This window comes from Misgurnus anguillicaudatus, chromosome 19 (genome assembly GCF_027580225.2).
Source record: "Misgurnus anguillicaudatus chromosome 19, ASM2758022v2, whole genome shotgun sequence".
NCBI lineage: Eukaryota > Metazoa > Chordata > Actinopteri > Cypriniformes > Cobitidae > Misgurnus > Misgurnus anguillicaudatus.
In genome coordinates this window covers 38,828,035-38,852,782 of record NC_073355.2, presented here as the reverse complement: position 1 = coordinate 38,852,782, position 24,748 = coordinate 38,828,035, and the positions used below count along the sequence as shown (strand labels likewise).

Sequence of the window (24,748 nt, the reverse complement as noted above, 5' to 3'; positions counted from 1 at the left end):
AATATGGTTTTACACATCTATAGAAAATATACTATAAATAAAGCAATTATTCATTTTCCTAATGCAAGGTTATGTTTATTCCGTTTAAAACGTTATACATTTCAAAAAGAGAATTTTCAGCACTTTGTTTGAACAGCAACTCAGCGACCAACACCCCCCCCCCCAATCTCACCCCCCGGTCTGCAAATTTTTTTTAAAGCTGGAACCGGTCCGCGGTGTAAAAAAGGTTGGGGACCCCTGGTCTAGAACTGTAATTGCCACATGATCAGTGTCTTAAAGGACAAGTTTGGTATTTTACACTTAAAGCCCTGTTTTCAGATTGTTTATGATGAAATAGAACGGTTTTGACTGAAATTTCAACATATGCGGCTGCCCAGAGATTTTTTGGGTGTTTACCTTTACAATGGGTTTAATGGTGCACTGGAACAATCCTTCCTAAAATGCATTAAACTTTCGTTTACAAAGACGTGAAACTCACCGATTGGTCAGGGGTGTTTACTGGTATGCTCACACGGGAATCGCTGCAAAATACGCATTCCAACAGGTTTTATCATAGTTTTTGCCAACTCCATTGACTTGTATTAGTTGTGCTGTGAGGTACGGTATTACTCCGCGCCAGGAACTTTGTTTCTATTCTTGCAATTGGCAATGGTGGATTAGCGTCACCAACTGGGCTGAGTGTCTATTATTCAAGCTCTAAGCGGAAGAATGTACGGGTGTGAGGCGTTTGGAAAAATAGGTCCACAAGTTAACAACGAATGCTAAAACACCTGTTGGAAAACATCTTTTAACGCGATTTTTGTGTGAGCATATCATTGAACACCCCTGACCACTCGATAAGTTTCACGTCTTTGTAAACGAAAGTTTAATGCATTTTAGAAAGGATTGCTCCAGTGCACCACCAAACCCACTGCAAAGGTAGGAGCCGAAACACAAACACCCCAAAGATCTCGGGGCAGCCCGCAAATGTCGAAACCCCAGTCAAAACCGCTCTATTTCATCACAAACAATCCGAAAACAGGGCTTCAAGTGCAAAACACCGAACCTGTCCTTTAAGAAAGAATTGTATAATGATATTAAACAAAGTATATGTGAGTATAAATACTTACCCTGTACTGTCACTGTTATTGGTTCATTGTATTGTGTGTCCTCTTCAATGTATTGTTTTTCTCTTCTGCCTATGCACCAGTACTTTCCTCCATCAGAAACTCCCACAGATCGAATTGTTTTAGTTTTGTTAGCTTCATAATATGTGTTTGATGGTGTAATAAAGAAAAAATGCCATCCACTGATTAAGGACTGATTAACCTCACAGGTCAGAGTAACAGTGTCTCCAATGAACACAGACGTCTGTGGCAGCACATTCAGAATTGGTTTTATATCTGCCAATATAAAATCATTGAGAGATGTGAAAGTTTTTCCTAAAAGACCTTTCTGTAACTGGTAACATTGAGCATGTTAAAGCAATTAATAAATCATACAGTATATAAAATGTGTCAGTTATGTGTTGATTCAGAGCTGCTGTCATCTAAAACCCCTACAGGAGTGTCATCATGTCTTCATCTCTATTATTTCTGTCCAACTGCCTTGAGAAACTGACAGCTTGTCTGCTCAAAAAGTAGATACAGGAAACACCACACAAAAGGACATCTGGCACTATTAATTACTCTGTTTGAAAAATGTGATCCAGACATCCTCTGCTTAGTGAGAGCTTTCATTTTCTGCTGATCACCATAACAGACAAAGAGCTGATCTGAGGTCCTAAAGCTTTGAGTTCGGTCCACGTACAGTCGCAGTGCGTGTACAGGACATTATGAAGCCATGGCTGGGTCTGCCTCCTCCTAAGGCAGTGCTTGGAGGCTCACCACTTGATCTCTGAAAGAAGTGGAGGGAAACTTGGGCCCGTAGCCGGGCCGGGGTCTTAGTGTTAGTACATTTTTGACTGGGAATGCATGGGAGGTCCCCTATTCTCTTAGCCAAGGCCAATGCGAGTTTAAGTTTTCATTGCTAGAAACTTGACATTTACAGACTGCAGAGGCTCAAAGGGAGCATTCTGTAAGGTTTTCAGCACCACGAACAGATCCCAAGGAGGAATAAAAGGTAGCTACAGTGGATTTAGCCATCGTGCACCACTTAAAAAACCTTATAACCAGGTTGTGCTGAATCACTGACCTACCTTTTCTCTGAGTGTGAAGACATCGCAGCAATGTCTACTTTAATGGTGGAGAGGGTCAGCCACCTCTCCAACAGCACAACATTGACAGGGCATTCTCAAAGGTTTCCTGGTTGAGAACACCAGTCAACAAACAGGTTCTGTGCAAGTCGGCTCACTGGGGGAAGCGCATATTTGACAGCTGTGTGTCAGTGCATCCACACAGAGTGTAAAAAGTGTGCGCACGAGAAAGTGGTCTGCCACTGTATTGGGTGAACCCAGGATGTGAATGACATGAGAGGACCTCAGATTCTTCTGATTCCATATGAGGAGATAACGGGCGAGATCCGATGGGTGACGAGAGTGCAAATTGCCTTGGTGATAGCAACATTCGAGTGTTGTTGGTGCAAACTAATATATCTTTGCACTGAAGCTTGTTGCAGAAACAGACGAGAACATGATATACAGCCCACAACTGAAAGCAATTTTTATGCCAGTGCAGCTGGGGTATTGTCCAGACCCTAAGGGTGCAAGCCCGTCATACGTGACCTGTCTCAGAGCCACACCAGCCCAGAGAAATGTTAGGTCTGACCACAGGGTGAAAGTGGTTGTTCAACGCTGTAGTGAAGATGCTGAAACAGTCTCATATAGACCAGCTGAGCGGCATCACAGCCACTGCTGCTACCATATGCCCCAGGGGCCATTAAAATAGTTTCAGTGGGACTGCGTTCTTGCCTTTGAAGGTATTTAAGCAAGTCAGTATCAACTGTACGCGCTTCTGGCATGCTGTTTGATCGACCGAATCCAGTTCCATACAGAGAAAAGATATCTTCTGCATCGTGGCTGGGCAGGTGAGACTCCGCTGTGGGATGCCCAAGCTGCTCGAAATACTCGCTGACAATTGAGGAATAGGAGGACGATGGGTTATGAGCCTGGTCTTAGCTTCCGAGTTCCTTAGAAGACCTGGAGAGGAAGGGAAACATGCTCTTATTCACTTGTGGGTGCCGGCTGAAAAGCAAGAGAGTCTTCCGCCCGGCCCTCTCTGGGGGAAGAGCAGTCCGCTGCGTCTCCAGGTCACCCGACCCAGCGGAGCTTACACCCTTTTCTTTTTTGTGCAGTGGGTTGAGCAAGCTGCTTACAGATGCAGTCAGTGCAGATGACTGCTTGCAGACTCCATCAACGAGAGAGGTGAGGGGTAATGGCTGAGACGGCTGGTTCTGGGAGGAAAACAGGGTTTTCCACAACCAAGCCAGCTCATCATGCACATCAGAGAACAAGATAATGGCTGTCTTTAAAAAAAAACACAAATTCAACTCTTTTTGCTCTTTAAGGGAAATCACTTTTTTTTGCTGTGCTGAGTTGATGAGGCACACATGGGAGTGGCAACGCACACACTCAAACTCAAGTTCAAAAACTTAGAACGCAAAGAGGTGAAAAACCGCGAGCCTTCGTTGCAGTGCTGTTCGTCCAACCAATTTCAGGTGTCAGATGATCTGCCGGCTTTTGAAGCAAAAAGAGCTGATTTGGTATTGCACCTGCTGCTCGTTAAAAACTCGCGTGGCGGGGTCGAGGAAGTTGTGATCGATGAAACTTCCATATTGTAATGTATTTCTGGGTGATATAGAACATATGACATGAGGGAAATAATGGGCATAGTTGGGTTTTCCACTTTCAATTAAAAAATATAATTGCCAGTTATGATTTCATGGGGACTTTAAGCATTTTAAGTATTTTAATTATTTTGTCAAAAAAATACAATATACAAAAACAAATTAACATTATATAACTTAAATTACCTTTAGTTTCTTCAGAGTGGATGTTTGAAATCAGCACTGTAAAAAATAACAGAAACACTGATGAACCATTGACAGATCTTGTTGTTTTTGTATATGTTTGTATGCGCGCATGTGTATGTGCGTGTGTGCAGCAAACAGCATTTATTGAAGCCAAGCTGCAAAAACATTTAATGACAGATTTCATCTTAGTATGACATCATAGTGCTGTTAAAGACCACCCCTGGTAAAAGGTCAACACCTACCACTACGTCATTGACTCTTTAGCCCAGCCCACCACTTCACACCTATACAAAGCTACACAAAGATGGGTTCAAGTTTACAACAATTGGTACCTAAATAAATTATTAGCAAATTTTAGTTCATAATATTCATGGTGTCTCAAAATAGCACAGACAAGTACACTTAGATGTTCTAAAGATTATCTTAAGTAGTACTAAAGAAGAATTTTTAGAATATTAAGAACAAATTTACTGCTGAAAAATAGAGCACCTAAAGTACACTATGGAAGTGTACTTCTTTTTCACCTAAGTTGTGCTACTCTGACATTCACGTAATTGTGCTGTGCGCATCATAAGGTTTTTACGAAGGAATATTAATGTGAGTGGTCGCACAATTGAAGTCTCTTCTGTTGAACCATGCTCTGATGTGATTTGCGATCACACTGCACATTTCACGCCTAAGCCCAAGTGAATCACGCCTGAGCCCACCCCTGCAAACGGGCCATGATTAACCAAACTGCACCTGGGCACGTCACAGTAGTCAAATGAACGGCTCGGACGTGGTTTGATTTGGATAATCGGAGTGCACTCTAGGGAACATAATTTCTTATACCAAGTATTTTCTTATACCAAAATAAAAAAGACCTAACAGAGAAGCGCAGGATTCTTTCAGGATGTCTCAATCGGTTAAACTTTCCCTGGTGATATAGCATCACTGGCACATTTCCTTTACTTTCACAATAATACAGTATCTATTTTCAACACTGCGTTATGGGTCAGTTTTAATTTTAGTCATCCATATACATCCAGATAAATAATTTGTTAATTAACCAATAAATGCAACTTCCTCATTTGTATCCTCAGTTAGAGCCGCAGCATTTACCTCAATTTGCAAACTCTTGCATAATGTCTTGCAAAAAAGATTGCATATCAAATCCTTTGCTGGGAACTGTTTGGCCTTTTGTGGTTAGCATCTCGTAAACAATGTTAGCTTTTTGGGCCTTTCTTGAGCTGTGCTCAAAACCAGACCTTAGGGTACCACCACAGGACAGAAAAGGTTTTGAACCGTTTTTTTTTCCTGACAGTGTAACCCGCTCTTAGTAAGCAAATTGTAATGGATCAAGGCTATAGCATCAGCCTGCTGTAAATCACTTCTTTAAACATTTTATCAAAACATTTAATAACTAATGCTGTTGCAACTGGTCCAAAATCATTACTGTGATTCTGACAGTAATACTGCAACACAAATTTATACCATGTTTACCATCTTACGGTTACAGATTATTTGAAATATTTGAGTTTTTATAAATTTAATGTTTTTAATTTTAATATGCACAACTGTTTCATTCACAGCAGCGGATGTGATTTGAACGTGATACACCTACCACAACAATGTCTTTCACATAACATAAACGTTAATAGAAAATAGCCTATTACTTAATATTAGGTTTTTTTAGACTGCACTCGTGTTTAGGATGATGAGGAGTTTCTTTCTAAAATGACAGATTCAACAACATGCTGTTGTGTGATGCCCCAACCACAGACAAAATGTCAGTAAAAATATTGAACTAAATTGTTGAATTTGCTATTCAAGTATATTTCTCTTATTTAAAGGACACTCACTTATTTTTTTCATTCACATATGTAGAGATGCATTACAGACACTCTTAAAAGGGCATGATGTATAGTAACCTATATGTTATCAACACCCATTTACATCCTGGGTTTACAGATGTTTACAGATCTTCCTATCACACCATACAAATGTTTCTGTTCAACTGGTTTCACATCACAAATGCAGGAACAAAAAGACTAAAGCCCATTATTCACCTACAGAACACAACAGATAAATTTCTGTTTAACACACGCACACAACAAAGGAAACTTGATCCTGTAGACAATGTGACAGTAATTGATGTGTAGTCAAATCCATAGAGAGAAGATAATACTCACAGAGAACTAGAGGAAGAGAAATTAACTCCATACTGATCTACTGATGACTGACACTTAAACATTAAACACTCTGTGATAAACACTCAACACTTCCTCTACAACACCATGCACCTCCCCTGCATCACAGTTCAAATACTATTTGTCCTAAATAGTATTCAAAGCTAGAATTTGTGCATCCTATTGATGAATATCAGTCATGTGACCTTTTACATCATTCCAGTTGCCTGCCGCCATCTTGAGTACCTACAGAGTACCAGTAGGGTACTGACAAGCATTGGCTAGCTTGCTACGATTTACGGATTTCTTATCTTTTACTGTGTATGATTCTTACGTTTGCGGAAAGATTTTTTGCTCTGCATACCTAACTACCCGTGTTTTAGAGGACAATATAAAGTTGGACACAAGTGCTTAATGCGGCAAACTACGGGATCCAGAATTTCTTTGCAATATGGCCTTTACTGGAGATATGACCGTGCATCTGAATGTTCTAAACACACAGTTGCAAGGGCGGAATCAGACCAATATGTGCATATGAACACTTTCCAGCATAAACTTCCAGAAGATATTTACTTTGATGTCAGGGCTAGATAACAGCATGAAACCTGTTGTGCACATTAATAAATAAATAGCTTAATTGTTGGCACTGGCCCTAAATGGGTAAAAATTGCAGTAAATAGGCTTAGTTTTTGGAGCCAAATGTCAATACCTCTGTTTTTTTTTTTAATAAAAGCCAAATGTTTGATCATTTTACAGCCACATCATTTTCGTTATGCACTATTTGTTTTGGTGGTTTAAAAGCACACAAATTTTTTATCCAACTAATCGATCGATCAAGTGCTAGATTAATCAATTACAAAAAGAATCGATAGCTGCAGCCCTAAATCAATCAAAGCTGTCATTTAAAATAAGCATAATTGCTAAGTTTTATAGTTAAAATCTTAAGACACATTAATTGTACATTATGGTTTCTTAATTAAGGATATTGAAAATGATGTCAGATGTCAAATGTCAGCGTGTGGTTCAACAATCTGGTCTGGCACCCTTGGTATAAAGGAGAAAAATGCTGGCCTTCGTCATTATCAGAGTTGTCCATACCTGGTCTAGACAAAACAACCACTTCTGCTATGTGTTAATATGTCCTAGTACTTGCATAATCTATATAGGCCTACTGGACATTTATATACAGCATACTTTCACAACCAAACAGTACATGAGTTTTGAAAAAGTACAAACTTGAAAAAGACTTCAGTTAACAGTTAATGGCACATAGATTAACTCAAAACATTTTATTCTTGATGCAGTTTTATTTAAGATCATCCAAACAATAGCTTGCTTGATATTCTTAATTCATTTAAATATAGTGCTTAATTCTGATGTTTAGGTTAATCTGATATGGCATAAAATACATTTCCCTGCCCAAAAATGTGTTTTAAATATATGCTCAATACATTTTTGTAGACAGTAAAGCTTAATTAAATATTTCTGAATTTGAAAATATATTTAGTTTTAACCTTCATTGTTCTAGATCATTCATTAATGTTTAATGTTTGCTATTGATTCCAATACCAATAAACAGTAGCTTTCTTTAAAAAATAGTTGCTATAGTAACATTTCAAGTTAAATTTAATTTATTGCATCAGTTAAAGTTAGAACAAAACAGAAGGAGCTCGAAGCAGCCATTGATTTGTGATCCTCTGTAGAAAGCATATTGTCTGTAAGTTTCAAACTTTACAAACTGTTTGTGATTTCATTTTTAATCAGTTTGTTAAATTATTATTTTTTTATAAAGCTGAGTAATGTGTAATTTCAGCTATTTAAGAATAATGTACAATGAATTCATATTAGTTTTATGTTGTTGGAGGTAACTAGTTAGTTTTCTTATTCTTCTAAACTCTGCAGTCACTGAGAAAACGAGCCTTGATCCTGCATCTCAAAGTTGATAAACTCTGTGTGGCTTTTCCCATCTGCCCTTAAAATCCTTCAATGAATTCAACATGCAGTTATACTCCAAAGTAGACGGCTGCATCTAGATGGACGATTTCGAATCACTGCTTCGTGAATCAGTGGAACGTGTTTAAAAATGTTGTGACTAGAAGGGATACAGCTACTGCCAAAATATCGAGTTTTCATCCAAAAAGAGAAAGATCCAAATCTGATATCCTTTAAATTAATACACGGGTTATATCCAGTTAAACATGGTTTAAATTGAATATTGACTACTCATGTTGTTTTTGTCAAGGTGAAAGAAAATTAAATAAATTTTGATTTATTTTTCAATATACGCATTGCACTCTGAACAGTTTTGGGTTGATGTGGAATGAATCATTGTGAGGAAATTGAAGATTGTTTTACAGCTGCCCAAGGATTTGAAAAGGCATCTTATTTATTTTTTTTATTTTACTGGCATACGGCAAAAATATATAAATATACAAAAAATTGTCATTTTTTTGCTGAAATATAGTTTGGAATAGTTTACAAAAATATATTTTTCACCGATATATATTTTTGGGTATAAAAACCTAACCTAGACACTGGTCAACGGGTTAACTTTGTGTCAACTCCCCCCTAGTGGTAACACATCGGATTTTTTTACACAGTTATGACGTAATGAAGCCTCGTTTGCTGAAATCACGTGACTTGGCCAGTTCGAAACGGTTCTGACTAGATGGGATACAGCTACGGCAAAATCTCGCGAGATGTTGTGTTTAGGGGTAGGTTTGGGGTACGAGTAGGATTAAAAACAGCGGTTCTGACGAGATAGGATACAGCTACGGCCTAATTCCCGATAAATGTTTTGTTTTTATGGTTAGGTTTGGGGGTATGATAAGGATAAAAACAGCACTTCTCTGGCGAGGTTTTGACCGTTGCTGTATCTCTTCTAGCCACAAATCTGCCCCTCTACTCTGGAAAAGCTCAAAGCACGTGACTCTTCTAGCTGGAAAGTATGGCGGCGCCCTGTGCTACCCAATGCTTTTACAAAGCAGGTGAGATTTAGGTTAGGAAAGCAAATTTAACCTTTAACTAACGTATAGAACAATATTATTCAGACTGACAGTATTAGTAGTGACGCATACGAGAGCCTAATAGCTCGTGCATGGTTATTATTAATCGCATATTGAGTAATCGCTTATTCATTTTTGTTATGCCATGGATATGTTTACTATGGCCGTTTCTCAATCCGAAGGCTGCAGACTCCGGAGGTCGCATCTATACCTCGTCAAGACTGTCTTGTTTTAGAATATTAACAATTATTAAGTTGACTATTATTCTTTGTCAATCGTAAATTGTTGTAATATGCTTATGACTTGCGGATGCAATGCTTAGTTAACTTAAATAAACCAGGATTGATGACGTATGCAGACTACATATGCGACCTCCGCAGTCTGCAGCCTTCGGACTGAGTAACGGCCAATATGACCATATATTAAAGGAATAGTTCACCAAAAAAAGGAAAATTCTGTCTTAAATTGATCACCCTCATGTTGTTCTGGACCTGTTAAACTTATTTCTAATGAATACACACACACACAAACACACACAAAATCAATTTTAAAAGATCAAAATAATCAATGGTTAAAACCATATTAGGAAAAATAAATACTTTGGAAGTGTTGTGATAAATGATGATGTAATTTTTAAATAAAATATAGTAAGCACAGAGTTGAACACAGGTTCATTTTTCCAACTATGAAAGTCAATAGGCTTGTTCGACTTCATGCGGCGCCGCTAGAACTGACAGGCGGATGACATCAAAGTGCCGCGAGAGCAAGACGAAATTTCACTTCGTATGATTTGTTCTCGCTGTAGCCTACTTTGAAGTCATCTGGCTGTCGGTTCTTGCAGCACCGCACGACGTCAAACAAGCCTAATGGTTTCCATCAGCTGTGTGCTTATTATCATTTATCAAACGTTTTTTTTTTCACTTTTGGGTGATCTAAGACACACTAATGGCACCAAGCGTGCTGCACAAGCCCTGAAAAGTGAAAAACCGGTGGTGTCACGTCATGATTGACAGCTGTGATATGTGCATTCTGCGAGAGCGAGGCCTTGATTTCGCGGCCTTACTTCCTGCTCACTACTGTGCAGGACTGGTCCCAAAATCGCTACTGCGCACACTCAAGACCCAAGATGTCAGCGCCGTATCAGGACACTGAGGGCTTCACTTTTCACCAATGGAAGAGAGCGAACAGGCGTTGTCCATCTTTTTTTTACAGTTTATGAATAGCGCTATGAATATATCCAGTAAGGACCACCTTTCACACATGTAATTTAAATCATAAACATTTTTATTGCAAGGCTCTGAAAATGTACAAATATTTATATGATAAAACTGCACCATAGTGGATCAGAAGTCAACTACAAGCACAGGGAAATGAAGTACAATTCACATCTTTGGCCACATCCCTCTCTACTTCCCAAACTGTTGGCACTGCATACCCGCTAACCCACCCTGTGTTGACCCACAACTGTTTTTGACCCCATCACCCTGATCACTCTTTTTTTTCCAACTATAGTCCTCTATAGTCTTTGTTGATGTGAGTTTCAACCTGGTAGTGGTGGATCCCAGATAACTGCATTTTCTGGTTCAGCTTCTAAATTAAGCATCGCAGAGTGAAAGCATTATTATATTTAATCATTTCATGAGCTATATGAATGGATTAAACCTTGACATGTTCTGATTGTAACATAATATTTTCATTTAACTGGAAATATTTGGCAACCTTGCTGAAATGCAACTTTTTGATATTACAAATATTCCTTGGGACCTGAATTAGTTCGCTGAGATGTATTTACTTAGGGTTAGATCTGCTTGTTTACAATATTTTCATTATGTATTAAGGTGGATCAAGGCTGCTACAAAGAGTAGGACAGCTGCCAGCTTACTACAAAAGTTCATCTGGTGTCCAATGCCCATCTCGCCGAGGCTTCTTCTGGAAGAAGTCGAAAGGGTCCCAGAGCGTGGTCCGGCCTGCCATTGTGCGTCCCTCTTATGCTGTGCCTAAGGTAATATGCAACCTAATTACGTTGCACTAAAAATAAAAAGTTAGTGAATAATAATATTTATACCAGACGTTTCCTGTCCATCATAACTCTCCTCTCAGCACATTCAGAAGCCAGATTACGTGTCATCAAGCAAAGTTCCTGAGTGGCCAGATTACTTAGAGATTAAAGATGAAGAGCAGATTCAAGGATTAAGAAGAGCATGTCAGCTTGCCAGACATATACTGATGCTAGCAGGGAAGAGTTTAAAGGTATACACTAAATCGTTTTTTTGAATATGGACTAAGCTTGATGTAAGATGTCCTTGAATTGTTGTTTGCAGATGCATTCACCAAATTGTTTCTTTTAAAGGTTGGTATGACGACTGATGAAATAGACTTTATTGTCCATCATGAAACAATCCGTCACAATGCCTACCCCTCTCCTTTACAATATGGGGGCTTTCCTAAGTCAGTCTGTACCTCTGTAAATAATGTGGTATGCCATGGCATTCCAGACAGGTAATGTACAAGCTTTATTGCAATCGAAGATTTATATATATTTATTTGTTGGTATCAATATTGTGCTTTGTTTTCTAGTCGGCCATTGCAAGATGGCGATATCATCAATATAGATGTCACGGTGAGTCTTCTTTTTTTAAATGCTTGTACGTCATGCATAAAATCTCTATATTGATTTAAAAGTAAGAAATAATTTTTCACGCATTTTAAATTTTGATTATGCATTCTGCAGGTTTATCTAGAGGGTTACCATGGTGACACCTCAGAAACATTTTTGATTGGTTCAGTAGATGAACAGGCGAGGAAGTTAGTAGATGTGGCTCGTCAGTGTAGAGATCAGGCCATTGCTGCCTGTGGACCAGGACAGCCATTGAACGTCATTGGCAACACTATCAGGTGTGGATTTGTGCCGTCTCTCATTCTGCCTGCACATGGTACTGTTCGCTTTACAGGTTTACTGCATAACAGCTTTCTGTCATAATCTCACTACCCCCAGAAATAATACGTGTGGGTTTTATGTTATCCAAAAACAAACAATTTCTCATACATGTGCCAGCATAAATTTTCTTAATTTTTTCCTCTTTCTGAATTACAGCAATATAGCGAATTCACATGGGTTCTGTGTATGTCCATATTTTATCGGTCATGGGATAGGAACTTATTTCCATGGTCATCCAGAGATATGGCATCATGGTGAGTGTATCTTTTGACTCATTTCTCAGTTAGACTTTGAATCTGTTAACATAATTGTGGATGGATTGTTTGTATTGAAACTTGACAAGTCAATTAGTTGATTTATTTTTCATTTTTAACTCAATGCTCACCTTATCTATTTGACAGCCAATGACAACGACCTACAAATGGAAGAGGGCATGTCCTTCACTATAGGTTTGTTTGTGTACTGTTTCTATTTTAAATGACAGAATTAACAGTGATGGGAGATGTGTTAAAGGGGCCATGTCATGAAAATCTGACTTTTTCCATGTTTAAGTGCTATGATTGGGTCCCTAGTGCTGCTATCATCCTAGAAAATTTGAAAAAGATCAACCCAGTAACTTAGTTTTGGTAAACCATTCTCTACAAGCACATGAAAAATAGGTCGTTGAAATTTGGCTCTTCTTATGATGTCATAAGGAGCTCTTATTATAATAATACAACCCCTTAATCCAACCACAGCACTGCCATTTAATGCAAAGAGAAAATAATTCACAGAACAATTGAGTTTCAATTTCAACAAACCACCATCGTTGTGATCAGTGTTTGCACTTCATCTGCTCATGTGCATTTTAAAGGACACACCCAAAACGACACATTTTGCACACACCTACTAAGTGGCAATTTTAACATGCTATAATAAATTATTTATATGGTATTTTGAGCTAAAACTTCACATATGTGCTCTGGGGACACCAAAGATTTATTTGACATCTTAAAAAAGTCCTGTGCCATGGGCCCTTTAAAAGTTACGATTTTAAAAATGTAATACAAGCTTAACTATTAAATTTTTCCAGAACCTATTCTTATGGAGGGTTCCTCAGAATTTAGGATTTTAAGTGACAAGTGGACTGCTGTATCTGTGGATGATAAAAGGTCTGTTTAGTTTGCTCTTTTACTCCTTTTCCAAGAGATCAGCACAGCCATTTCAATACTCTACTTAATAATTTATTACTTGAAGAAAAACACCACAGTTTTTCAATATTTTACTATGTTCTTTCCTCGACTGAGGCGAATTAATACATACCTTTTTTCGATCCGTGCACTTTTAGTCTTTGTACAGCCCGTCGTGAGTGTGTTGGCATTTGGCCTGGCGCCATTCATTCCTATGGCTCCAAACACGGATGCATTTAGAAGCCACTAAACACTTCCATGTTCTCCCTATTTAAAGACTGTTACTTGAGTAGTTACACGAATAAGTATGGGGCACAAAATAAACATTTTGTTTGGAGCCATAAGAATGAATGGGGCGAGGGGAAATGCTAACAGAATGCTAATTAGAAGCGCTGTACAAAGATTAAAAGTGCACGCATTGAAAAATATAGGTATGTATTGTTTAATCTCAGTTTAGGTAGGAACATAGTAAAGTATTGAGGAACGGTGATGTTTTCCTTTAAAGGGCCGGTGAATTTGTCGATTTTATTGTTTTGTACTGTTGTCTGATGTCTACTTATGATGTTCGCGTGGTTTTTACATTCAAAAACATCAAAAGGAATAAGTAATAGGCTATTTTGTAACATGGATTAGAGGCTGTCTGGAGAAATGGTTTGTTTGAAGTAGCGGGCCGTACGGAAGACCTGGACCTGGTAAACGCCCACTGCTATGATTGGACAGCTTCATTCCCCGTCATTACATGTGGGCAAATGTTTTAAAAACATTAATGTGTAAAAATAGCAGCCAAACACAAATATGTTTGAGCCACAAAAGATTCTGGGTGCTAAAGATGATACACATAAATGACAATACGTATAGTAAAGTAGAAACAAAAATCGACGTGACTAAATTACCGTCTACAACACAGTAAGCGCGCATCAGAATCTAAACTGCGGCTGATAAATCTTTATCAATAACTTTGTATATTTCTATTGGGCTTGTGAGGTTGCTCTTACATCCACGTAACGTTACATACCACAGTTATATGATAGAAAAGCTTTGTTGGGTGTTTGACATTTCAAACCCAACTTGCCTAAATTACCGTATACAACACAGTAAGCGTGCATCAGAATCTAAACTGCGGCTGATAAATCCTTTCTTTATTAATAACTTTGTATATTTCTACCGTTAAATTACAGTCGTGTTGTTAAGTATTGTACGTTTATTAATCGTTTAATGTTTTTAGTACATTAAAACAGTCAAAGACACGGATGTTACAACAGACATATCAAGCGATCTCTTCTAACAAAGCAATAGTGAAACGCAGTAACTTAAATAAAGTAAAATGTTTCACTTACTGTGTATTATACTACTGTGTCATTTTTGTCAGATCCAATATTAGTGGTGTTTTCGATCACAGTCTCTCTGCAAATCCAGCATCGACTTCTTTACAAATGAATCCATGTACACAAAGTAAACAAACGCGAGCTGGAACTTCTTCAAAAGCAAACTTTATCCACACATTCCTAATGTTTAGCCTCTGTTATCCAGCGTCTGTGTTCTTCCCATAGACCGTTCTTCCACAACTGAAAATGCGTTTCCATGGTTACTTCATATCACCGCGTCAAATTAAAAGTCTGTCAAAATTTTTTTTTTTTAAAGTCATTTTGGTTACATTTGCCAATCTTTAAAGACATGTTTACTTATTGTTGAGACACACGTGTGTCACGCGAAGCTGTGGGAGGGGCTACAAAAGTGGTCCTTGTATTTGGCTATGGGGAGGTGCTTCAATTCTACTTTGACGTCATATTTTTTTGAATTCCACGTTATAATGGTCGTTATACTGGCTTGGTGCCAAAAACTGTTATATTTCAGTAGCACGGACATTTTCAGTTCTGAAACTTGCAGGATGTTCATTTAAGTATGATGACCTCTTATAGGACAAAATTATCAAGTTAAAATTGAGTATTTGATTCACCGCTCTTTTAATGCAAGCATAATACAGTCTTTATGTACTGTCAGAATTAACATAATATATACATATCATAAAATTTGTCAAGGCTTACTTTCATGCTTTGAAAGTCTTTCTTTCTATTACTGTATATGTAAAATTTAATAAAATAACATTCAATATTGTGTTGATCACCTGTTTGTTTTAATTCAGATCGGCACAATTTGAGCACACTGTGGTCATCACTTGTGATGGTGTGGAGGTTCTGACTAAACTACCGGATGAAGGTTGACAGACAAGAATCATTTCATCTGGAAGTGTGTGTAAAGGGAAAACTTGAAGTTTGTGTGCTAATGGGTGTAAATGAGAGTAATAAAAATTGTTAGTTAAAGTTATTAAAAAACCTTGTTGTTTCTTATTTTAAAATACAGTAGCTTGACCAAGTCTTCTAAAACATGGGTTTTGCAATAAATTTAACTTGAACTGGCAAATGAGTCCACAACACTTGTATAACAATATACTCATGGACGCGAATGAGTCATAAGCAACTACACATGCAGAGACATCATTATTTGGCATAAAAATCCCAGAAAGGGTCAGAACTACACGATGGTCCTTTGACACTGTGAACGACGCCCGGGACCATTTGTGCGAAATGATGCGATTTAATGCGAATGAGAATGCTTGGCATTGTGTGAGAAGTTTTGTGTGCACACGTGCCCAGAAAGCCGCATCTCAGTTGTGATGAGTATAAAAGTGAATCTGAACGCATGTAATTTACTTTTGTAAATTTAAATTCCCTTTTCTTGCTTTTGTAATAATAAAACAATATTTGACTTACACAGTGAAGACTATGCAGTGTTATTTTAAATTTGATTACTATTATTCAGTTTTTGAAGCTGAAAACTATAGACCAACCAGAAAAAAAACCTGAACAGCACACTGAACTTTTCTCCATCAGAGCTCTGACCACACTGATGTGTATTGCTATATATGAACTTGTCAGTTCATAATTATCAGTGACACTTAAGAGAAAATAACTATTGTTTATAGGAAGGTATAGAAATATAAACAAACCGATCACAGTATTGAGATCAAAACTCATCCTGCATCATTTGTGCTACAGACATTGAATGATACCTGAGATCAAACTTGTGCTGTTATGTTTTTAAACAACCGGACTTAAGATGTGTTAGCCCTGCCGCCAGTTAAAAATAATTTTCTTTCATCGGATAGTACGTTGAAAAAAAGGAGGAAAGTGACACGTGTTTGGTCAAAGCAGTGATAACTGAACAAAACAAAATCACAGGACTAATTGAACACACGCAGCATCAGACACACAAAACTGTACTACTAACTGTAGCTGCTGACCTAAGATTAGCATAGGGAATCTCTATGGTTATTATAAAAGACATCTAATTTTTAGGGAATCTCTAATGTAGGCTACATTTTGTTGTAAATTGAGTCTTTTTGTATGATTCTTTGGTTCACAACTTTCTATTCTGAATGTCCATATGTACAACTTTCAATTGTATGGAAATGTGCAATAAATGCATAGAAATTTAAGTCTATTTATTATCAGAGTATTTATCAGTAATAAGAATTATTTTGGGGGGAAATGTCAGGGCACGCCCCAGGCCCATGGCTACTTTCCCTGTCAAGGGACGAACGTTCCCGAACTCAGGAGGTATTTCCCAAGCTCGGAACCCTCGCCCCGTGACAGCACACCAAACACGCATATCAGCATTCCCACTTTATTGTCAGTGAGGCAAACTCATAAAAGAACTTTAAATGATGGATATATATTTTTGTCTACCAAAAAAATCTTAAACATTCAACCCTTTAGATTAAAAGATTATTAGGTTCAGAAACATTTCAATTAAGTGACTAAACTTTGTCTTCTAAGTTTGACTATTATGTGTATCTAAAGGAAAAATGAGGAGGAGAGAAACGGGTTTATTTCAGTTTTGTGTAGCAATTTTTATTTTAATGCATATAATTTCAAAAAAGTGGCTGACAATGTGAGCAAGCTGAGGGAGACAATAATAAGCAAAATAACCCTAAAAAGATGTTAAAAAGGTGACGTCAGATGTATTTAGGTCAATCACAACATACTGACCAATCAGGGACACAGAGCTTTTCAAATCAATGAGTTTTGTACAAAATCAGAGCGTTTGAGGAAAGCAGGGATATCTGGAGCTACAAAATTGTATGGTATGTGTTTTTTTACAATTAACCATGTGAACACATTGTATTATACTAAATACACAAAAATAAAGTTTTTTAGCAATGAAATTGGTTCACTTTAAGTAGATAAAGAAGAAACATTAGAAAAATCTAAATCAAAGGATCTGTACAGAAGAAGCGTCGCTAATAAAGTGAAAGATGATACAAAAATTCAACACAACTCATCTATCATACAGACATCAATGTTAATTTATCCAGCTATAATCCAGCCACATTCAGTGATAATGACAAAACAGACTAATTTGTATAATAACCCTTTAAATCAGACAGATGTTTCACCTCTCAGTCTACAGTATTTGAAAACCAGAACGACTGTCGATAACAGATATGGACAAACTGTCAGCAGAAAGGTGAAAATCTTGAGACCAAACATCTGATAAACACCTGAAACAGTAACACATGTTATTATGCAGTATATCTGAACAACAACAACAAACAAAATCACTTGAGATCATTTCTATAGACTCTCACCTCTGACTGAGATCCAGCTCTTTGGAGACTCTCCTCTCTCTGGATGTTTACAGTAGTAGAAACCCTCATGTGACTTTGAGACTGTAGGGATGATCATCATGTCTCCTGTAGTCTGATTCTGCACCACTGATCCATCTTTATAAAATTCAGCTGTCAGGTTAGAGTAGTTTTTATCTCGATATAAACAGCGTAGAGTCAAATTATCTCCTTCAGTCACAGGATGAACAGGACTGTCAAGAATCACATCAACATCTACACAACAGAAGAATTTACTGATGATTATAAATTATAAAATATAACAGATTGATTTTTAGATATTTCTATCAAATGGTCACATCTGACATGATAAAACAAATAAAATAGAACTCCATATACGTATTCTTTACTCTAACAACACCCTTAGAAAAAAAATCCTTGTAACAATTTACTGCAGCAATATGTTCTAAAACACTCAGCAATTACACAACAACACCCCGGCAACCACACCAGCATTAAGTCTTAGTATGAGGCTGAGCAATAACTTCTGTAATTTAGTGGTACTGCATTGTGTTAGCAGCACAAAAAAAAAAGTTTGGTCCCAGGTAACACCCATACAGAGAAAAGGCATACTTGTAATGCAAAAAGCCTCTGCCAAATGCATAAATGTTAATACTGCCATGTATACTCACTGTGTACTGCGATATTAACAGGATGAAGTTTCTCTCCAGATTCAGACTGACACCAGTACACTCCAGTATCAGATATGTTGAGAGATCTGATTGTACATGTAGATGTTGTTCCTGTAGATCTCCAGTCTGATGATGGACAAGGTTTCAGTTTATCTTCTGTGTATCTTCTTACTGTCCATCCAGTAGAGTTATTGTGATCCTCACAGCTCAGAGAGAGAGATTCAGATGAGAAGTGTTGAGATCTGTTGGGTCTGATGATCAGAGAGACTGAAGGAGAAACACCTGAGAAGAAAATGACAGAAAATCATCTTTATAAGAGATAAATAAATAAATGAATGAATGATATAAGACACAGAGTGTAAGAGATTGTTGTTGTTTAGTTGTGTGTGATGAACTCACCAGTGATCCACAGTGTTTGTGTGTTACTGTACTCTGTGTGATAGACTGGATCTCCTCTCTCTGCTCTGCACATATAAACTCCTGTGTGCTTCACAGTCACTGAACTCACTGTGTAGATGCCTTTAGATCCTCTACTGCTGACTGACACCAGCTCATAATCAACTTTATTCTCTGTAGAGTCAAAATGTTATACACATTCTTATAATTAAAAACTGAAAATCTAATTTAACCCTTAAGATGTTTTGAATAATATAATTTGATGTATTTGTTATGAGATGAATGAGATATTACCTGAGTAAAGACTCTGTACAGTGAACCAGCTGAATGTCCAGCCTGTAGATGAACTAACCTCACACATCAGAGTTACTGAATCTCCTTCAGTCAACCACTGCTGTGGAGAAACACTTAAAACTGTCTGTGGTTTATCTGAAAGTGATCAATCTCTCATGAATAACATGTTACACTTCATCTCTTCACACTAATATGATGAACAAACATATAAACTCACCTGATGATACAGTCAGTGTAACAGCATCACTCATCTCAGTGTTTCTTTCACGTATCTTTCCTCTACAGGTGTATTTATCACTGTCAGTCTGTTGAATGTTGTTGATTTTACACTCTTGTGTGTTGCATTGTGTGATTATATTTCTGTTATTTGTCTTCTCTACAGTCCAGCTGTATGTCCACTCAGTGTCTCCTGTATCCTGTATGTCACATCTCAGAGTAACAGTTTCTCCTCTGAACAGCTGTTTGTCAGGATCAACACTCACTATAGGTCTATCTGTATAAACACAATTTTTGTGCATGCCAACATTTGTCACAAAGGCAGGTAGAAAATCTGGTAAACTACAGGTTGAATTTAGGTTTGTCTTATACCACGGGTCTGTTGAATGATTTGTTCTGACTGGTTAAGAAATGTTCCACGAGTGTTGATTATTTTTCTGTAAAACGCACACCCAACTTCTCAAATGTCTTAAGATAACCACCAAAGCAATGTTTGTGGTAACTGTGGTACAAGCAGAATAATTGAGTCCAGTTTTTTTATATATTTGAAGATAATGCACCCTTCCACTTCATGTCGCATTACCACCTTGGGTGAGCTGTGCATTACTTTAAATTATACCACGGGTCTGTTGAATGCTGCATTCTGATTGGCTGAGAAATGTTCTATGGGTGTTGATTATTTTTCTGTAAACCGCACACCTATCTTTTCAAATGTCTTAAAAATGGGCACCAGAGCAATGTTTGTGGTAACCGTGGTATAAGCAGAATAATTGACTCCGGTCCTTTGAATTATTTGAAATTCGTCGTGCCGCATTGCCACCTTGGTGTGCATTATTTTCTTATAATTCAATGGCCCGTCATCAATTATTCCTTACATAATTTAAAGACCTGTTGTCAATTATTCCTACGTAATGAAATTGACTTGAATGATAATAAACAGACTCACCTAATACTGTCAGTGAAACTGCATTACTGATGTGTGAGTATCGTGATCCTCTGGTCTCTGTTCCTTTACAGGTGTATTTACCTGCGTCAGACTCAGTAACAGATCTGATTGTGTAATACTGAAGTTTATTCTGCTGGATGATTGAATCATTTTTATACCAGCTGTACTGCCAGCTGCTGACTCCTCCTCCATTGATGACACATTTGAGATTGACAGTTTCTCCTCTGAATACAAGATCAGCAGGGTCAACAGACAACAGAGGTGTTGGTCTTTCTGTACAATGACAAACAATTCACACTGTAAATAATGTCAAATATTTATAAACAATGTCATCAGATTACAGTTTTTATCTTCTGTAAATAAATAACCACTTGTTCATTGAATTTTGAAATAAAGGTCATTGTTTTCTCAGAACAAAGTGAGTATAAATACTTACCCTTTACTGTCACTGTTTTTGGTTTACTGTATTTTGTGGAAGCCAGAGGGTTTCCTCTTCCAGCTCTGCACCAGTACTTTCCTTCATCAGAGACTTGGACAGATCTGATTGTTTTGGTTCCTGTAGTTTCATCAGATTCAGTGTTTGAAGGGTATCCAAAGAAAAACTTCCATCCAGTGGACTGATGAACCTCACAGATCAGAGTAACTGTGTCTCCAATGAACACAGACGTCTGTGGCTGCACAGTCAGAGTTGGTGTTACATCTGTATTAGGGATAGATTGTTTAGTGTCTGTGCACAAAACTGTGGAAATCCCTACCTCAATCACTTTGCAGTGTCAACAAAATGTCTGAACTTAAATCATTACTCAAGACTCATCTGTTCTCTGAATTCTTGCCTTTGAATGAACTCCTCAAGCAAGTCAATTGTGGCTGTACAAATACTTCTCTTAGATGTGCCATCAGGTGGACTGAGTCCAGTTCCATACAGAAAAAAGGGATCCTCTGCACGTGGCAAAGTTTTCTCTTTTCCCAGTTGACCTGAAGACATAAACGAGTGAGGTGTTTGAGCACTGATCCCTGTGTTCCCCCAAAGCATCTGGCGAGACTGTGCTATTATAAGCCAGCATTGAAATATGCTCTTGGGCGTCAGCATTTTGAACGGCAGCATGTGTGGTGCTTGATTCAACGAATGCCAGTCTAGGATCGATCGCAACCTGCCTCTTTTCTTGGGTACTATTAAGTAAGGGCTTTAAAACGCTGACCTTATCTCAGCTGGAGGGATCAGCTTGATCTTGTCCTTCACCAGCAATCCCTGCATGTAGTATGTGTTCATCGGTGGCTTTCATCATAGTGAAGCGAATGCCGGTAAATTTTGGGAGACGCCTGGCGAAGTGAATCGCGTAGCCGAGGCGAACTGGGAAACTCTTTCCAAGCCCTCAGATACCAAACGAGAGGAATTAACGGCACAACCGATGTACCCTGGTAAGCTGAGCAGAGGTGATCGCCAGTGTGTGGTCTTTGGTCACACTGACAGAAGTATTGTATAACGTAACACTCAACCACCTCTGCAGATGGGTGGCTGAGCTGGTGAGACCCCGTGTGTGGTTCCCGGCCAATTCAAAACCCCTGCTGGCGATAGAGGAAGGGGATGACGTTAGGTTATGAGCCTGTCCGTAGCTCCCATGTTTCTCTGGAGACCTGGAGAAAGGTGGAATTTGCTCTTTGTTTGGTTTTGTGGGTGCCGGCTGAAAAACCATTGGGAAAAAATTAATGAAAAACCAAGGATACCCCACCCAGTCCTACTCTGAGGGGGAATGGGTACCTTCACCATCTCCCGAAGACCGATCCCTATCCATCTCTAGGATGCCCGTCTCAAGGCTGTTTAGATTTCGTTTTCCACCTCTTGTAGCGGGCAAAGCGGACAAGGTGGACTGTTTACAGTGAGTTCCTCCGAGCTGCCTGAATGGAGGACGAAAAATCGTAGAAGGCTAAGGTGCCAATGTAGTGAAGGGGGAAACTGGGATCCAATGTGGCATGATGGCCTTAGTCTACTCTTGGACGTTGCTGAATGGCTGGTCCGTGAGACACCGCCAGAGATGGCGTTCCCTGGACCACAAGGGTGGACATCGCACGTCCAATGTATTGTGCAGTGACCTTGGTCGCACATTGCAGCAGGTCAGTGACCGCACGGAGTCTGAAAGACTGCCGAATAGAGACCACCTTCAGTGCCTGAACTGGGCCACTGTTGTCACGGCTGCTGATGGAATCTGAACCCCGATGTCACTACTCCCCCTCAACGAAATTCTTGGGGGAACCGCCCTTCGCGAACTTGCTGCGTCCAATCTGGCCGGATGATTCTGTCACGGCTGGTTTCTGGTGTGGTGAAATCAGGACGCATGTGCAGAGTTCTTGGGTAAATAGATAATAATTAATGATGACAGTGAAAATCAAACACGAGAAAACAAAACAACGGAATCAGATGAGTAAAAACTAGAACGCTGAACACACACAGGAACAGACAGGGTAGTAGTGAAATTCATCTGTCCCAGGCTGACGGAACAAAGGCGTATAAATACATATACAATCAAACATACAACAGGTGTAGTGTGTTGGCGTAATTAGTCCATGTAAGTCCAGGTGAAACGGATAAGTGAGACACACAAAACATGTCACGGACTAGCCATGACAACTGTAGGGCAGTCATTCTTTGTTGTATGTGAGCCGGAACAAAATTGCTATTTGGCTACAGTTTTCATTACTACATTATTTCGATATATTGTAATTACCAGATTTTATCCAAAACATTAAAAGTTCAATCCTTATTAACTGTCAGGGCATGGTATTCATTGGTTTATGATGGTCATTGTGATCTTGACACAACGTGTGAGTAAAAATGATTATGTGAGTAAAAAAAACTTACTCTGTACTGTCACTGTTATTGGTTCACTGTCTTGTGTATAAACCCGAGGGTTTCCTCTGCTGGCTTTGCACTTGTACTCTCCTTCATCAAAGATTTGCACAGATCTGATTGTTTTAGTTCCTGTAGTTTCATAGTATTCAGTGTCTGGAGGTTTGGTAAAGATAAACCCCCATCCAGTGGACTGATGAACCTCACAGGTCAGAGTAACTGTGTCTCCAATGAACACAGGTGTCCATGGCTGCACAGTCAAAGTTGGTTTAATATCTGAAGATTCTGAATAAAAAAATCAATGGGAAGATCTTTTTTGTAATTGGTAATAAGCATGATTAAGCAGTATTAACATCTTGCAATCACAAGTACAATATTAGTCAGCTGCGAATATGGTTTGACCCCAACAAAATTCTAACAAAAGGTTTCTTTGTGGTTTACAGTAGTATCAGATGTACTTAAAAACATACTTACACTTTACCAAAGTTTGACTCCAAGAAAGGCCCCGTTTTCAAAATGAGGCCTTCAGGTCTATAAAATGACCATTACACCCTTGTATTCCCCCTTTACCAGGAACACTGGTGCCGGATACATGTTTTGACCATGTAATATTCGAAATATTTGAATAATAGATGAGTGATTACAAGTACAATTACATATTAAAGAATTTGGTTACAAGCATATTTATGTGATTAACAATTGTGAATTTAGTTTTGTTAGGTTTCGTATAATGACACTTTTATACTCAAAAACATCTAAAGAGGATGCATTACATATGTAATACCTTATTCAAATTGAAATGAATAACCATTTTAGAGGGCTCACACACAGGCCTCTGTTCAGGCTAATTCGGAGTTCATCAACTTTTGATCACAACTCCAATTTAAGTTATTTTTTGGTGCAAAAAATAACTTAAAGGACTCCCGAGTACTGCACATGGATGAGATTAAAATTCACCTTAAGTTAAGTAATAAGTGGGATATTGTATAGACAGCAGGATGTTATCGCAAAAATAAGTCATGTGATTAGGAAACAACGTGAAGCGTTTTATTTTCATTAAAACAGCTTGATTTAAAAATTAAGTTTAAAAATCATTTAAATCCCCCTTCACTGATTTCCTCTGTATGAGGGTATGAGGAGTACTTCTAATCTCCTGATTTTTTTTGTTCTTGTTACCAACTGGAGCGGGCCACTAATGCCCCTCCGGACGTTCCACCTCGAGGAGGTCCCCAAAAGCACCCCAATGACCAAGCAACAAGACCAGATAAGTGAAAGTTAAAACAAGCTTTATTTAAATTAATTAAAATCAAGATGGGAAGGGGGAAAGGGGAATTTAAAATAATCTTTGCAGAGGGAGCGGAGGGGGCCAAAGGGGAAAGGACGGAGCTCCTTCGTCCTCGGTAAGTATTTTTCTCTTTCTTTAGCTCAAAGCGTGGCTTCCTTCTTTCTTTTTAGTGCACACGTGGCGCCCTCCTCGGCTCCTGGAGGCAAAAGAACACACAATTAC

At 38.4% G+C, this 24,748-nt stretch overlaps 2 protein-coding genes across 3 annotated transcripts in view; one reads left to right on the top strand and one right to left on the bottom strand.

Moving 5' to 3' along the window:
* Positions 1 to 24,748, bottom strand: part of LOC141350839 (Fc receptor-like protein 5) — a 33,197-nt gene that overhangs the window by 5,312 nt on the left and 3,137 nt on the right. The window contains exons 3-9 of the mRNA XM_073856667.1: positions 23,254 to 23,526; positions 20,833 to 21,096; positions 20,397 to 20,669; positions 19,235 to 19,369; positions 18,944 to 19,114; positions 18,545 to 18,826; positions 17,877 to 18,128 (exon numbers count right to left, since the gene is read on the bottom strand). Coding sequence (XP_073712768.1) covers positions 17,877 to 18,128; positions 18,545 to 18,826; positions 18,944 to 19,114; positions 19,235 to 19,369; positions 20,397 to 20,669; positions 20,833 to 21,096; positions 23,254 to 23,526 — 1,650 coding nt within the window. The remainder of the gene's footprint in view (positions 1 to 17,876; positions 18,129 to 18,544; positions 18,827 to 18,943; positions 19,115 to 19,234; positions 19,370 to 20,396; positions 20,670 to 20,832; positions 21,097 to 23,253; positions 23,527 to 24,748) is intronic.
* Positions 8,662 to 16,000, top strand: LOC129420994 (methionine aminopeptidase 1D, mitochondrial). Of its 2 annotated transcripts, XM_055176224.2 has the most exons (11): positions 9,046 to 9,103; positions 10,059 to 10,361; positions 10,960 to 11,123; positions 11,222 to 11,371; positions 11,472 to 11,620; positions 11,699 to 11,741; positions 11,853 to 12,016; positions 12,216 to 12,313; positions 12,461 to 12,508; positions 13,132 to 13,210; positions 15,372 to 16,000. In XM_055176224.2, exons 2-11 carry the CDS (start codon positions 10,292 to 10,294, stop codon positions 15,448 to 15,450), a joined length of 1,044 nt encoding a protein of 347 aa, XP_055032199.2. In that variant the 5' UTR covers positions 9,046 to 9,103; positions 10,059 to 10,291; the 3' UTR covers positions 15,451 to 16,000. The 2 variants fall into 2 exon arrangements, with proteins under 2 accessions (XP_055032190.2, XP_055032199.2); XM_055176215.2 differs by lacking the exon at positions 10,059 to 10,361 and having other exon boundaries at positions 8,662 to 9,103.

What these genes read in the sequence shown, in the direction of transcription:
- LOC129420994 (XM_055176224.2), top strand. Translation starts at nt 10,292, where the DNA reads ATGGAAGAGAGCGAACAGGCGTTGTCCATCTTTTTTTTACAGTTTATG. An exon ending in CCTCTTATGCTGTGCCTAAG is followed by an intron (nt 11,124 to 11,221) that starts GTAATATGCAAC and finishes CTCTCCTCTCAG; the next exon opens with CACATTCAGAAGCCAGATTA. An exon ending in TGCCATGGCATTCCAGACAG is followed by an intron (nt 11,621 to 11,698) that starts GTAATGTACAAG and finishes TTTGTTTTCTAG; the next exon opens with TCGGCCATTGCAAGATGGCG.